At 39.1% G+C, this 15,225-nt stretch overlaps 2 protein-coding genes across 8 annotated transcripts in view; one reads left to right on the top strand and one right to left on the bottom strand.

Moving 5' to 3' along the window:
* Positions 1-282: 282 nt before the first annotated feature.
* On the top strand, positions 283-3,324 carry med8 (mediator complex subunit 8). Of its 4 annotated transcripts, none has more exons than XM_044199472.1 (7): positions 283-418; positions 752-873; positions 1,591-1,735; positions 1,858-1,998; positions 2,195-2,234; positions 2,339-2,578; positions 2,878-3,324. In XM_044199472.1, exons 1-7 carry the CDS (start codon positions 413-415, stop codon positions 2,946-2,948), a joined length of 765 nt encoding a protein of 254 aa, XP_044055407.1. In that variant the 5' UTR covers positions 283-412; the 3' UTR covers positions 2,949-3,324. The 4 variants fall into 4 exon arrangements, with proteins under 4 accessions (XP_044055407.1, XP_044055406.1, XP_044055402.1 ...); XM_044199471.1 differs by having other exon boundaries at positions 2,147-2,234; positions 2,339-2,536; XM_044199467.1 differs by having other exon boundaries at positions 2,147-2,234; positions 2,339-2,599.
* A 7,726-nt stretch (positions 3,325-11,050) lies between these two features.
* LOC122877749 (pre-B-cell leukemia transcription factor 1) overlaps positions 11,051-15,225 on the bottom strand; it is a 59,766-nt gene continuing 55,591 nt past the window's right edge. For all 4 annotated transcript variants that reach the window (XM_044199709.1, XM_044199712.1, XM_044199710.1 and 1 more), the window contains one exon: positions 11,051-14,248. In XM_044199709.1, the coding sequence (XP_044055644.1) occupies positions 14,156-14,248 (93 nt within the window). In that variant the 3' untranslated portion in view covers positions 11,051-14,155. The remainder of the gene's footprint in view (positions 14,249-15,225) is intronic.

Here is a 15,225-nt window from a genome sequence, read left to right as displayed (position 1 = left end):
ATTTTTAAGCAGTTATTGCCCATTACTTACAAGCTGGCTAAAATATGTACACCCGTTGTACCACAGTATCCTATGCAATATTGTACATTTTACTAGAAATGTAGTTGAAAAGCAGTGTGCAGCCAGAATCCTGTCTTGCTGTATTATTTTCCTCCCCTTTTGTCCAAGCCTATTTCTGCAAGCTCTCAGTGCTGTCAGCAAAAGACTAATGCACATACGTGTAATTTTACATACTCAGGTTATTGTTTTGGATGCATTTCCTAAATATTTGTATATTTCCGTGTGGTGAAAAGAAATACAAAGTGTTAAGTGGACAAGTTCAGAACACATGCTTTTATTTTGACAACGTGAACCGGAAGTGTTTCTGTCTTGACTGATTTAGAGCATTTCATCGTTAGCTTGTGGTTTAACAATGCAGGTAATGTTATTTTAACACCCATATATTGTACATTGCAGTATGGTACTTTGCTATATTATTCACTGGTATTTTAATTGAAGTTTGACCTGTATACGGTGTTTCTGGTTTAACGTTATTTGCAGAGCTAGCAGTAACGTTAGCCAACTTGCTAAATTAGGTAACAGCTAGGTTAGGTTAGTTTTCGTTTAGCTAGGATAACATAATGAAGGCAACCTTAATGTAAAGTTGAACTAACATTAATTTGTCGAACTTGTTATCCCCACAGATACTCGTTAGGATGCTTCAGTGTGTTTTGGTTTATCAGACAGAGGTGTTTTTTCTTGTCTCACTCAGCAACGAGAAGAGAAGCAGTTAGAGGCGTCGGTGGAGTCTCTCATCTCTCGGGTAGCACACGTCAAAAACGCTCTTCACAGTTTCATTTATAAGTTGGAAAATGAATACGAGCGATTAACATGGTAAGCACAGCATTTTACTAACGAGTAATTGATTTCAGTTTGTGCCGTTGAACTTAAAGGGAACATCCTCTCTAAAAAAACACGTTTCTATTAACATAGCCAACACTGTTCTTAAGGTAAGTAACTACTTTAAGACTTCATGACTGACATTTAATAAGTGTTGAGGCTTTGTGCATTTCTATGGTTGAAATTAGTTGTGTTTGAATGTAGAGCTTCTGCATTGTCCCCATTACCCCAGCCACAGTGTACAAAGAGCCGTTAATCACTTTCTATGGGCCAGCTTCAACATCCATCAACTAATAACACATCTTAGGTTTGTCTCTCTGGTCAAATTCTCAAGTTAAGATTGAATTGTGTTATATGCAAGAAACAACATCGTAGTTTAGTGTGGATTTTCCCTATGAAATTGAAATCTGAAATGTAAATATTTTTATTCCATCTGTCTGTATGATGGAGGGTCGTGAAACACCGTACTCCACACCTGTCCAACTTCATCACTAAATAAATACCTCAGCACTAACAGTACTGGGTCGGTCATGGGATTTTTTTAATTTTTTTACTGCATAAAAGCAATGAGATGAAACAACTTCACACATGTGAGAGCAGATGCTCTGATGTTTTGTCATCATAATTTCCAGATTTGAGTTTTAAAGATGTTCTTTGTGGAGTGTTTTTTTTCCCCTCTCAGATGCTGGGATGTGTGTTTGTGTCATCCAGGCCTTCTGTTTTGGACAACTTCGCTCTTCTGTCCGGTCAGCTGAACACTATCAATAAACTGCTCAAGAATGAGAAGACACCATCCTTTCGCAACCAGGTTATAATACCACTGCTTCTGTCTCCAGACCGAGATGAGGATTTAGCAGTGAGTATCAAAGCCTCTGACTGAGGTGTCTGCTTCTCTGAGGTTTTTTTTTTTTTTTTTTTTTTTTTTTAAGCAATCTCTCTGACCTGTCCATTCACCGCCTCTGCTTGTTTCCCACACAGAAACTCACAGAGCAGCGTGTCCCAGTGTTCAGCCACGAGATCGTACCAGACTACCTGCGGACCAAGCCTGATCCAGAGGTGGAGGAGCAGGAGAAACAGCTGAGTGCAGATGCAACACGAATTGGCCCAGAGGCGGCACAGGTCAGTTAGTGATCATATGGACTGAGGGGATCGATGCTGTCTTACTAATATTAAGCAATTTTGCTAAGCAAAAATGTAAAATAGTCATTTGCCTTCTGTTTTGTAGTTTGCATTGTTCAAACCACCCTGGTAACGTTTTTATCAACAGAAACAAATCCAGACGTTGAATAAACTGTGTTCCAATCTGCTAGAGAAGCTTAACAATCCTCGTGATGACAGAGATGCAGAAAGTGCAGGTATGTTGCACTTTCCAGGTAATTTATCTCAAATTGATTTATGAATTGAAATATGTTGACTTACACAAGTTTTTTTTTTTTTTTTTTTTTTTTTTTTCTCCCAGCAATACGACAGAACAAACCGTCTTTCAACCCCGCTGACACTAACGCGTTGGTTGGAGCTGTCGCATTTGGAAAGGGGCTTTCCAAATGTAGACCACCAGGTCCAGTGGCCCCTGGACATCCAGGACAAGGGCCCATGATGAGTGGAGGTCCAACCTTACAGCAGGTCACCATTGGTGGCGGTTCAGGCCAGCAAGCAGGTATGGGAGGACCTGTGGCTCCACAGCAGCAAGGGCAGCCAGGTAGGAGACCTGGAGAGCTGGGTTAGTATTTCGCAGCAGGAATTAATCTCAAATGAGCCTAATATTTCAAGGGAACTGTTTACTAATTTGTGTGGACAGATTGTAAAAAATGACCCTTGCTACGTGCTGAGCCCTGTAGATTTCTGCATAGACATGTAAAATATTGTAACCTAGCGTTTATGTCAAATACAGCCACCGAGATTTCTTTCTGTTTACCTAAACAGCTTGGAAGGATAATCTGTGTTTATGTGCATTTAGTGATTTATTAATTTTTTTTCTTCCCCATTTGTCTTTCTCAGGAAAAATGCCAAGCAGCATCAAGACAAACATCAAATCTGCGTCCGGTTCAATGCATCCTTACAGCCGATGAGCTCCTTCTTTCTTACATTTGTTACATTTCAGCGCGTCACCCACAGCAATGACAACATTTACAAAACATACTCAGCACCTTTTTGACCTTTTTATATAAACCCATTATTTTCATGGAAAGGGCCAACTTCTACGAAGTTAGTACTCTCTTCTCTCTAAAGCTGTTTCACTAACATTCTTAGTACTCAATAAAATTATCTCAAACATAAAATCTTAATAATATTAATTCATTTGCGACCATCAGGGTACATATTTTAATTTGTGATACAACATCTGAGCCGCTAGATGGCAGTATGTCGTCATTTATGGGATTATAACAGCTTGTATTTGGAACTGTACTCTTTGACTCTTTTTCAATAAAAGATGTGTTAAAAGGACTACTTGGTTGCGTAATGAATACATTCAAATCAGTATTTAAATAATGTACTCTTAAATATTGATACATTGAATATTCTGTTTGTATGTGTACTGTAAGTACTAATTCTGCAACATTTCAAAATATTTTTTAATCCTAAACAAGTAAACTGTTACACTGGTTTGCCAGTATTTTTTTTTTTTTTTTTTACAATAAGGTGGTGTTTATACAGCTCTGTATTAAAATTGCAACCTTGTTGTAATTGAACATCACTGTTAGTCTCGTCACTTGGACGGGGCAGTACCCATCAAATGACCATCCCAACGTTTCAGACATGCACCATGATCTGATGTCTGCTTAGTGCTTTTGCCGGTTTCTTCTTCTCTTTGCCCATTTTTTTTTGCTGCAGTACCAAAGGTGAGAATAATGAGGGTGGACGTCGCTCGGTGTGGCCTGATAATGTCAAAGTGTTTAAGGGGGCAAATGAGGAAGTATCGGTGCTGACGTGCGAGGGGGGCCCCTCTCCATGCCGGCTCTCTCTGTCCACTCCAATCCCTGTCCTGCTGCACAGCACAGTGACCGCGCTGCTGTCACAGCATGCAGGCCCATGGCTGACCTACATACACCCTCTGTCCCCAAACAGGCAGACGTCTCGCTGTGTCAGCCGCCGTGGTCAGACGCTCTGCTGAGACAGCTCAAAGCTGCGCAAGGTCACACTTGCATCCGCAGATGAGGCCTAAATTATAAACAAAGACCTAACGGGCAACATCCTGCAAACCTCCGAAAACAGAAAGGCTGAACTGAGGTTTCTGCCAAACTTATCACCCGAAGTTAAAGGATTATGTTGTTTTTGCATGTTTTTACCATTTGTGACAAACCACACTGTAGTTTACAATAGCCATTTTTAAAAGTACACCAGAGTTAGATTTGTAGATTTCTAATTTCTGTTTTTCCTGCTTACAATAAATGAATTTAGAGACTTGAAACTTGACTGAGTTAGGTAATCCATCAGAGTAATCATGCCTTTATTTATCATGCTGCATTGTGGTAAGAGAACAATAACGAAATGATCTGACTGAGGGTGTTACCCCAATTTTATTGCACCTGTTTTACTAGATGGGTCAACTGACATTTAATTTGCATGTTGCAAAATGCAGTGAACCTCGAGGGGCCGATGGTATTTAATAAAAAGGTGTTGTGTGGCTGTAACCTATATAGGAATGGCACCTTACAGTAGCCTTTGCTGAAAATCTGGAACCTCCAAAGTGCATTTTGGGAAAGGAAATACACATTTGGTCTCACAGGGCCAAATGTGATGTAATGGTACATTTTGTGAACAATGCTCTCTCAAGTACAAAAACGGGCTCCCCTCATCACACAACTTCTAAAATATTTACAATATATATATATATATATATATATATATATATATATATATATATATATATATATGTGTGTGGCTGAATCTTAATTCAAAATGGAAAAAAGTAACACCACATAAACTAGCCTTAAACGCTAACAAACCTAGCTTAACAGAGTGACAAATTGTGACTAATTTATGAATTTAATTAATTCACTATTTATTTATTTATTTAATATCAGACACTGCATTTTATGCGTCCTTTAGATTGTTCATAGAGTGCAGTGTCTAAATGTTTTGTTTTAAGTTTTATGTAAAGTCTGTGACAATGATTAATATCCTCCTTATAAAAGGCATAAAATTAAGGTTTTACAACTTCTGTTTGGCCTTCAAACTTTCAACCCCTTGATCAAACCCTTTCCCCCGTAACTTCACTGTTTCTGTACTTCGTGCTCTCTGCCTTTGAGAGACACCTCAAGCCACACAGACCATGAGGGGTCAGCAGTGTTTCACAGCTGGGAGGCACGAGCCCTGCCACAGGCCCATTCTGTAAAACCAGATTTCTTAAACCGCCTTCTGTTTTGACTATTCATTTGAAAATTAATTTGAATTCATAAATCAGGGTTGTGTGTGTAAGAGAGATAGAGAGAGATGGTATAGTCACATCCAGTGCATTGGGTCTGACTCTGAGCCATGCTGTACATACTGGATAATGGGAAAACTCAATATGACAGCTGCCTCCTAAATTACAATATGCAGTATATAGCAGGGTACACAGAGCAGGGGGAACTGGGCAGTTTTTACCTGACATAAATCCATCTTGACAACATAATCAGCATTGCTATCTTATGAAAAGACAGGATTTCCCTCTAAAGCGAAACACTGCAGTGGCCGAATGTCTCAAATGACTGCATGTCCAGAAATGCAGGGAAAACATTTAAGTAGATGAAAACACAGACACAAACTCTAAACAAATTAGCTCGCAGCTCCAGGAGAATCGACATGAACGATCCAACTTTTGTTGTTGGATGTGAGTGCGATAATTATTGCAACAGCAAGTGTGTCTGAATGTCCTTGATCATCAGCGCAAAATATTTTTTTTTTGTTTCATTTTTGATTCATGTTTTGGAGAGATAACTTTCTCATTTCTTTAATAACAGCATCTCCTGGCACAATTTTAAAGGTCCCCATAATTGAAGAACATGATAAGGTCCATATCTTGCTCATTATGGAAGCTTTAGGCAAATATAAAGAAACAGTTTACAGCCTTAAACTCCCACACCCCAAATGCTCAAATATACAGCAGATTCTGATTCAAATGTTCCACGGTTGAAATAACTTGAAAGGCTACGGTGACGCACACTGATCTGTGAAATCTTTTCCAAATGTCTTCTTTATGAAAGTTGGGATCAGAGGAATTCATTAGAGATCTGTGGGTGGCATAGGCAATACGAGACTGAGGCTTTCCAGCAGCAAGTCTTTGCCAAACTGAACTGTTTCCAAATCTGAAATCTGCAACACTGACTGAAACACACCTACAGTCATTATTTAATTGACCCTATTCCTGCAGAACCTTCTTCTTTGGAGTTTGAGATCTATCAGTGGAGAAGACGACTTGTTTCATCATATTAATGCGCAGGGTTTCCTTGAGACAAAGCCTCTCCGCTACGTCGTGCCCTCAGACCTCAGACCTTGCATCGTCTGCTTCAGTAGCCCTTCCCTCAGGCACATGTGTGTAGCCTGGGTGCGTGTGTGCGTGTATCATGCTGGCAGGCGTTGACATAACTGATGCACATTTATGCGTTGTGTATAAGGACAGCCTTTTTATGAGCCCTGTTATTGTCATTGATATAATGTGAGCCCTGAGCCCCATTGTATGTGCCACATGCATTGTGGTCTAGTTGAGGATGATTGATATGAAACGCCAGTGATGAGAAGGCTCAGATGTACAAAACCAATGAGGATGAGGTCAAAGAAGACAGAAGTGCTTTTTTCTTCCTCAAACAGTATTACTGTCCACTACTTTATTCCTTCCCTCACGTCACAGTGGCAGGTCTGATGTTTGCTTTTTGCAAGTACTGAATTTTGATCTTTTTACAAAAAACTATTAAAGCATTTTACAAATCTAAACTCAAGACAAAACTCTAACTTCTTTGGGCGTAGCCTATTCGAGGTGTTCTTTTAGCTTTGAAATAGAAATGACGATGATGTTCTCGCTCATGATTTAACAAGTCAGAAAGAGTTATTTTTTCAGTTGATATAGTTCCATCAGAAAGTATGTATTGCTATTTTAGCCGTACCAATATAGCCTGCTGTTGTATGCGTTGCTTTTGAGTGACAACCAGGGTCGGATTAACCCACTAGGGGGCCCTGTGGCAAAAATTAGCTGTGGGCCCCCGTCGCTCACCACCCCTCCTCTTCCCAAGTTAATTTTTGGTCATTTTGATTACACACAAATGTGTTTAAACCTGCACTAATAGATTGTTTGACCGATTGAGAGCATTGGAAATAAGCTGAAAACACAACACTGACATATTATCACCTTATTAGGTTGATTTGGCAACGAGTTAGCAAACAGTTGCCTATTAACACATTAAGCAAATATGGAGCAACATTAGCATTAGCATTATCATTCAGTCATGTTTCTGGTTACTTGATGAATGTAAGTCCAATATTCACCCTCCTTTTAGCTCTGTTTTTGGTCTCCACCAACTCCTGAGAAAACTATCTGGCTCTTTAGCTGCTACATGCTAAATGCACTATGTTCACCAGCTAGTCTCTAACTTTGGAGCAGTGAGAGTAAACCAAAGCAGCAAAGTTGAAGGATGTAAAACCAGAACAATGAGTTTAAAGATGCTAAAATGCTCCGTAGAACTGAGGGGAACTGCGGAGTCGGGTGATAATTGTCAACATAAAAACAGGGGCGATTCGCTCCCCCTGGCTGGAACAGATTTTTAGGGGCATTTACAAAACTCTGATATAATGTATAATTATTACGTTACATTGTAAAAAAAACTCAATTTGCGTCACAAAGATTTGTTTTATTTGAAAAAATAACAAGAGAGAACAAAAAAAAATTAACAAAAACGTATATGAGCATTCAAGGGGACTTTTGGTCCAAGCTCTGTTCATTTCTGACCCGGCCTCTGCTGCTGCCGCACTTTCTCTTTCCCCCTGTCTGCTGTAGAGAATATCAATAACTTACTGAGAATTATTGAGTCTTGATGGAGTGTTTCTATTTTAACCGCCACAGCTTTTCTAGCCTTTACAGCACTGCCGGTTTAGCGGCTTGCGAGTCGAGTCAGTGAGTGAGACACACACACGCAGGGAGAGTGGAGACGAGACGAGTTGGAGAAATAATTTCACATGGCGTGCTCTAAAAAGAGAAAAGTAGACAGCGGAAACAGAGCTTTTAATCAAGAATGGACAGAGGCTTTCATGTTCAATCTTCCCAAATCCAGTATGTCTCATATGTTCCAAGATCATGGTGATTATTAAAAGCAGCAATGTGAAGCGCCACTACGAGACAAACCGCAGAGCATCTTTTGAGCAGGTTAACAAGGGGGACGGATTTTGGCCATTTGGCTAACAAGGGGGATGGCATCCCCCCTCGTCCCCCCTCAAATTGCTTACTGATTACAGCAGCTTTATAGCTAACTCAAAGCAATCTCTCATTCAGCATTTCTTTCATCAGTCTTTCTGAAAAATGAAATGTGTTCCTGGGGTTTACTTTCCATATTCTTCATATAAATCGACAAATCGCCTCCACTACAGCACTTGCTATGAGAAACTGAAACCTTTGTGATTTTAACAAAGTTATGAAAAAACTACAAGCGTGGCAGCGAGGGTATTTACGTCCTTGTAACTTGATTCCGTCCATATCCATAAAACTAACCAACGCTCTCTTCCTTTTTAATAATTTTTTACTAGTAATCTCTGCTGTCTAAAAACGTCTACACCGTTCAGTCCTTTCTATCCTGCTGTTATTACAGACATATCTGAGCTAGCTGCGACACCTCGGCTCGCCCATGGACTTGCCTCTTCTGTCGAGCCGTGGTGTTTAGCCTACAAACGTCTTGGGCTTATGGGAAATGGTGCCCGGGGCCCCTGAGGGTCTGGAGCCCCAGAGGTGTAATAACAATAATAATAGGTGACTGCAGACAGCAGGCTATTGGACAGAGAAGATTATGAACATGAAGAGAACGATGTTCAGACCTGGGAGTGAAGGCACCCGATGGGAGAGGTTACTTTTGAACTTACTTTCTCATAATCAATACATGGACAACATAGGGCCGTAGTCAGGATTTGTGAAATACTGAAGTCAGGAGTCCATGTTCCCCTAGCCCCACCCATCAATCAAAGACATTTTGACTAGCCACCAACCAAACTCTGTTTTTGAGTATGTGAAAAAAAGCCCCGTACATTATGGTTCCTGCCAATGTTGTTTCAAAGCCTTCTGTCAGGTATGTCTTTCTGGCTCATTTTAACTTACTAAAATAACGTATTAGCTTATTTGAATTTATTTTAACTTGTTTATTTTTTGCCCAAAACAAATACATTTTTAAGATATTTAGTCTACATAATATATTAGAATCAGCCTGATAAGAACTATGTGTGTAACTGTAGAATGCAAACTTCTCTGCATGTCATTAAACCCCCCACATTCCCAGAAATATTACAGAGGACTTGACTTCAGTGTCCTCAATGGTAGCTACGACCCTGACTGACCAGCAGTGAGCCAGCATGAACACTACCAGGACCCTGAAACTGAAGCAGCCAAATGGAACTCAGCCATCATTCATTTTATTATTTACACCTGTGATTTTCTTACTGTGACATGTCAAAAATGTATTTGGTAAAAAAATAAAAAGGCATACGACCAAAAACAGGAAAAATCATTTGGCACATTGGTGAAAAGTAAAGAGTAAAGCTACTTTACATTTCCTTCAAAGATCAATGGGACGTGCACACATATTTCATTGCAGATTTTTCACTTAGCCAAAGCTGTCTCAAATGTATTCTTGAATATTATTTTAACTGTTATCTTAACCCACTAAGCACTGATGTGGGTGAAACGTTTTTTAGACATCTAGGTAACTGTTGTTTCACCTGAATTAAAATAGCAACATTTCATTGTGAACCAGTTTCTAAGTACATGCGGAAACAGTCACAAAAATGCTGTTGAAATACAGGTTTATGTAACCTAGACGTCTAAAAAACCTTCACTTTTCAACCAGATTTAAACCAAGACCTGCCAACTGATTCTTATTCTTTTTAAAACTGATATAAGCCAGTTTTAACAAAAAGTCAGGAAAAGATGATATTGGCGTTTTCTTAGGGTACATTTCATTTATTACTCTTAACCTACTTTTCAGCCAAGGTATTTGTTTATGGATAAAAGACTTCAGAAAGTCCTGATTCAGTTTCTTGTTGGATTTGCATCTTTTCACCTTGTAAAATGGATAATGATCAGTGTAGTCTCCTTAAAAACCTACATAGAATTTGTCACGGTGTAGCATGTTATCCGGCCCATTTGTTAAAGGAATCAGAAATTCAAAAGAACGAACACTGATTTTACTCCGAATGGGATTTACACCTTTTCACCATGTAATGACTGAATCAGCCTCACAATGCCTTTTGGTTTGTAGGAACACATGAATAAATTATACACGTCCAGCACTTCTTGCCTTTCACTCCTCAAACAGTGGCTAAAAGAAGCCCTTTGATAGAAACAAGGAGGCTTCTCCATGTAATTACACTTGATCATGTTTGCATATGTCACTCCCACAGTCTCTGTCACGCTCTCTGATTTTGGATGCTCCTGGGAACCTCTTCCTAATCCACAAGTTAATGTTTCAACCCGTTCCTCCTTTTTTTTCCTTTTTTTTTTTCTTTCCCATGGACAGATGAATTGGAGGAGCAGAATCAGACATCCTGTCTGGTTTATCTGGAGGAGAGAGATAAGTGTGGATTCCGCCTCTTTCAGGGAACGCACATTAACCATGCCTCGGAGGGAGCGCTGGGTGTGGAGAGAGAGAGAGAGGGGGTGACTGTCTGCCAGGAGCGCACAGCTTTCACTCACTTTGGAAACTGTGAAAATGTCCCTTTCACACCTTCGGCAGCTCAGCCGAGCTCCGGCGCTATGTTAGTGGTGATAAAATGCCTGCGTGCCGTAGCATAGTTGGAAGTGAGACGTGCAATGTTATCCAGAGGTGTTGGACTGACAAGTCTACAATGTGTAAACTTGTGTCCTACAGTGACTCCTGACCCTGTTACAAAAGTCTGGAGGAGAAACCACGCACAAGTTTGAGATGAAATTCAGCTGTACATTTGTGGAAAACTTGACAAAAGCACATGCAACTTGACATGAAAAATGACAAAACTGAAATTTATGCAACAAAAGAAACGATTTATTTGGGATACGCATTGCCAGTACAAATTAAGAGACCATAAAACCTACACCTTTCAGCTATTTTTCTCCACAGAAAACATGTTTTGAATTGGAATTAAAAAGACAATAGTTTTCCATTTGATACCTTTTTACATACGCAGAGATCTTAAAAGTTAAAACCTGTCAAGAAAAAGGCTCCACGATTTCACTCTGAAATCCTTATAAAAAAGAAGTTAACATTCAAAACACTGCAGTACGTTATTTTATTGAAGAACAAAAAGACATGCAACAAATAAAACATTTTATGTTTTACAAATTGTTCATTTTTCTTTTCATGTCTCTTTTCCTTTTATATTCAAAAACTAAAAAGCATCATTACATGAAGCTTCGATAATATTTGACAGGCAATGTGAAAAGTAGAGTTAAGCGTTTTTTTGAGGGGTGCAAAAACAATCCTTGTGTTTGCCTTGCATGGCCAGTGCTGTCAGTTCACTCCAATGACTTCAGAAGACACGACTGAGGCAGGTTCTGTGTATCACTTCAATGGTGCTCGGCCTCTCGACTGTAATACTGAGCAGGGGAGTCAAGGAGGAGCCGCTCTGAATGATCCAAATGAGTTTGTCTGATGTAATCATGCCGTGGTTGACCTCCAGACAGTAGCTCTGAAACATCCATGATTTCATACATGTGTAATAAATACAAACACACTGACAACTGTTAAAAAATACCTGTGGTTTTCAGGCTGCATTGTGACTAGTTGGGATCCCGGGATTACATTTTGTTTTCTGTAAGGGTTCAGTTAAGCTAAAAACAATGTCAGAGGGCAATGTTGACACTAACTTTTCACGTCACCTTCGTTCGGACAGTGGCCATCTTGGAGGCAGGCTCGTTTCCGTGGTCTGAGTACAAAATAACGATTTCACCTTAAATCCAACAGGAACTCAATCAGACCGTGTTAAAATAGCTACTGTCCAAATTCAAAGATGCAAAAAAAGAGTAAAGGTGCATATCTACATACTGTATATAGAGCATTCTTGGGGTAATTCACATATAATGGTAGCATAAAAAAAAAAAGAAACATAGTCCTGTAGCAAAGCAAAATAAAAATCAAATGGAAAATGAGTTATTCACAAAATGGAGACATAAAAATATATCCAAACATTATCTGGATTTGTGTGCCATCAGTGTATTTGTTTCCATTTTAATTTATATAAACACTACTGTATTCCAACTGCATTTTTTTGGCTTTGAATACAGAGCACTAGCGCATTATGAGATACTGAGTAACATAGGTAATAAAATCCTACGAAAAGAGGAAAAAGAAAACGTCAGTAAAGCTGATCCCAATGTAGAGGATAAAAATTCTGCCATTTTTTTGGTATCAAAGTATGTAAATGCTGATATCTCATAAGGACTATTGTCATAATCATGTATACATGTTAGACCACATACTATACTGTACATACAACAAATTTAATTTCACATTTGGGATTGGTTTGTGTTGATGTGCGTGGTGTTTTTAGTGTCATTTTAAAACAAAACAAAAAGTAAAGGGACTCTTGAATACTAAAAAATACAAACACTGTAGATCTCTCTCAAATATTCTCACAAATGTTATCAGAGAACAGGGGTTACGGGATATCAGTAACCTCAAGTTTTTTCAGCACTGAATGCACATGGAGTTATATTTGTGCCACAATCCTCAGCGTGCATTGGGATATTTCGAGCACAGAAACATATTTTTTGCTCGCACGCAAAGTTTAATATGTAGAGAAATTCTTATCATGTAAAGAATCATTTAATTTGAGCAAACCTAAAAAAAAATCCATTCTTTGCTCAAAATGTCCCATCGCGCTCTTAGGATTATGACACAAATATAATGCCATAAATGAAAAGTGAATGTAAATTCCGAGAAAAGTCAATGCAATGTGTTAAATCCCAACAACACGGTACCTTAAAATCAGAATTACAATTTTTGTTTTGGATTTGGTTACCAGCAGTATTTGGCTATATTGATCTCACTGATCCACACTGACAATGTCTGATAATGTACTGCACGTACACTCTCTTTCTTCTATATATGACTACTATAGTTACATCCTAAAATTTCCTCTGTATTGTTTTCTGTCCGACATTTACAAATGTTACCCTTTCAATCATTAGGTGTTATTGTGCTTTAATACATACTGACGTGCCGTAATTGCTGCTGTCATCGATTTAATGTGTTTCAGGTCAATTTTTCTTTGAATATTGTGGATGCAGCCAACATGCATGACAGAACTTCAACTCTCTTTGCAACTTAATATGTTAATTCTTTGCATTATTGTACTGCATATGAGCAGAAAACCTACTACTCTGGCAATAAATTATAAAACGCCTTACATGTCATTGTCTGTTGTAGAGGTTCTGAATACAAACTATATAAATCGAGGCTGAATACTTGGGTATTACCGGACTAATATGACTGGACTAACATAATAATACTTCACAAAGTGTGGCATGGACGATGTAAGGACATGACATAAAAACGTGTAATGTAACATTATCAAAATTCACCTCCAGGGTTGAACTTTGGCACTATAGATAAACAAAAGTTGTGAACTGTAATAAAGACAGAGGTGTAATGACAGGGCATGGTGTGGTGCACAGTAAAATTCCAATAATTATAAAAATTTGTAAAACCGAAGCGATGTTTTTTCTCTCTGTTGTTATTTCGAATAGAGGTAGTGTGAAAGCATTTGAATTTACAAGACGTGGGGCATTACGCTGCTATCTGTGTGCCTACTGTGTGAATATATAATGTAAGAGAAATACAAAGAGGCAACATGGACATCTAGTGGAAACTGTACAAACTGTGAAGTGTAGATATGAGTCCCTTATGCAGGCTGCTAACGGTGCTGCGATGGTCCAGAGAGGAAAAGTGAAATATTTGTCCGTAATGGTGAAAATGTCATGCCGGTCCCCAACTGTGTCCCGCTGTGTGACTACACACAGTACGTCAAGTCCAGTCCTGATGGGGTTTCAGCTTTGGGAGATATGGCTGGGGGTGCAGTGGCGGAGGAAGTTGGGAAGCAGAAGACGGAGGAGTGAGAGGGTGGAGGATCAGTTGGAGGTGTCAGAGTGAACGCTTCCGGGTCCTTCTGTGGGTGAAGTCACTGATGAGGGGGTTGGAGCATCCTGCCAGCCACCGTTTGCCTGAGAGAAAGAAATAGAGAAACAGTTGGGGGTGGGGTGGGGTGGGTGGGGGTGGGAGTGTCTGTTACTTTCATATTCATTACTCATTGCTGCTGGGTCAAACACAGTGAGATTCAACGAATGGAAGTCCTGAGGGCAAGGTAGTGTAAGAATGCAGCATGGAATGCTGGGACAATTGGAGCTATTCACCACAAAGTCGCACCCAGCCTTAAGCCAAATTGCCTCCTGGATCGGAGGAAAAGCTAACCTAACTCAAATTACAGCTAATATTTCAAAATAAGACTGACATAAAAAAAATAAAATCATGTTTCAACCAAGCAGAAATGGAGTGAATTATAGTCTCTCTACCCCATCATACACTGCACACTCAAATTCAAATAATGAAGAAAATGCACAAAAGAAAAGTCAAGCTGTGCAAGATTATATCTTGAAATAAATGCCTGTCACTGTCATTTTAAATACTATGAATAATATATGTAAATTGTACGACAAGACCTCTGAAACAAAACAAGCACAATCAACGTCATATGCACTAATTATGACGCTGACAGCAGGAATTAACATACAATAAGGACTATGGAGGGCCTTTCCACTACCAGAGATAGGCCTGGTAAAGAGCATTTATGATATTAATAGCAAATTTAAAGCCATCAGAAAAACTGGAAATGGTTCTCGACAACCTTTCATTTCAAAGCCTGTGTGTAATCAAAAGTGGAGGGGTCAGATTGTAGAATGTCTGACTTTCGTGGCGCTCTGTCTGTTTCAAATTTGTAATTACGGCTGTAATCATCCACAGCATGCATTATGTATCTGCTCAGTCATTATCCAGTCTTTTTATTTCAGATTCTTATCATTTGTTCCACTCTTCATTCATAAAATCTGTCTTGAAATATTTGGAAAACTGTTGGATACAGGGTATACATTTATTTAATTAACAATAAATATGTAACACAGGATTTCTCTGCTTTGGTGTTGAG

The sequence above is a fragment of the Siniperca chuatsi genome, linkage group LG6 (genome assembly GCF_020085105.1).
Source record: "Siniperca chuatsi isolate FFG_IHB_CAS linkage group LG6, ASM2008510v1, whole genome shotgun sequence".
Taxonomy (NCBI): Eukaryota; Metazoa; Chordata; class Actinopteri; order Centrarchiformes; family Sinipercidae; genus Siniperca; species Siniperca chuatsi.
Note: the sequence above shows the minus strand (reverse complement) of the source record. Positions and strands in the feature narration are given on the sequence as shown.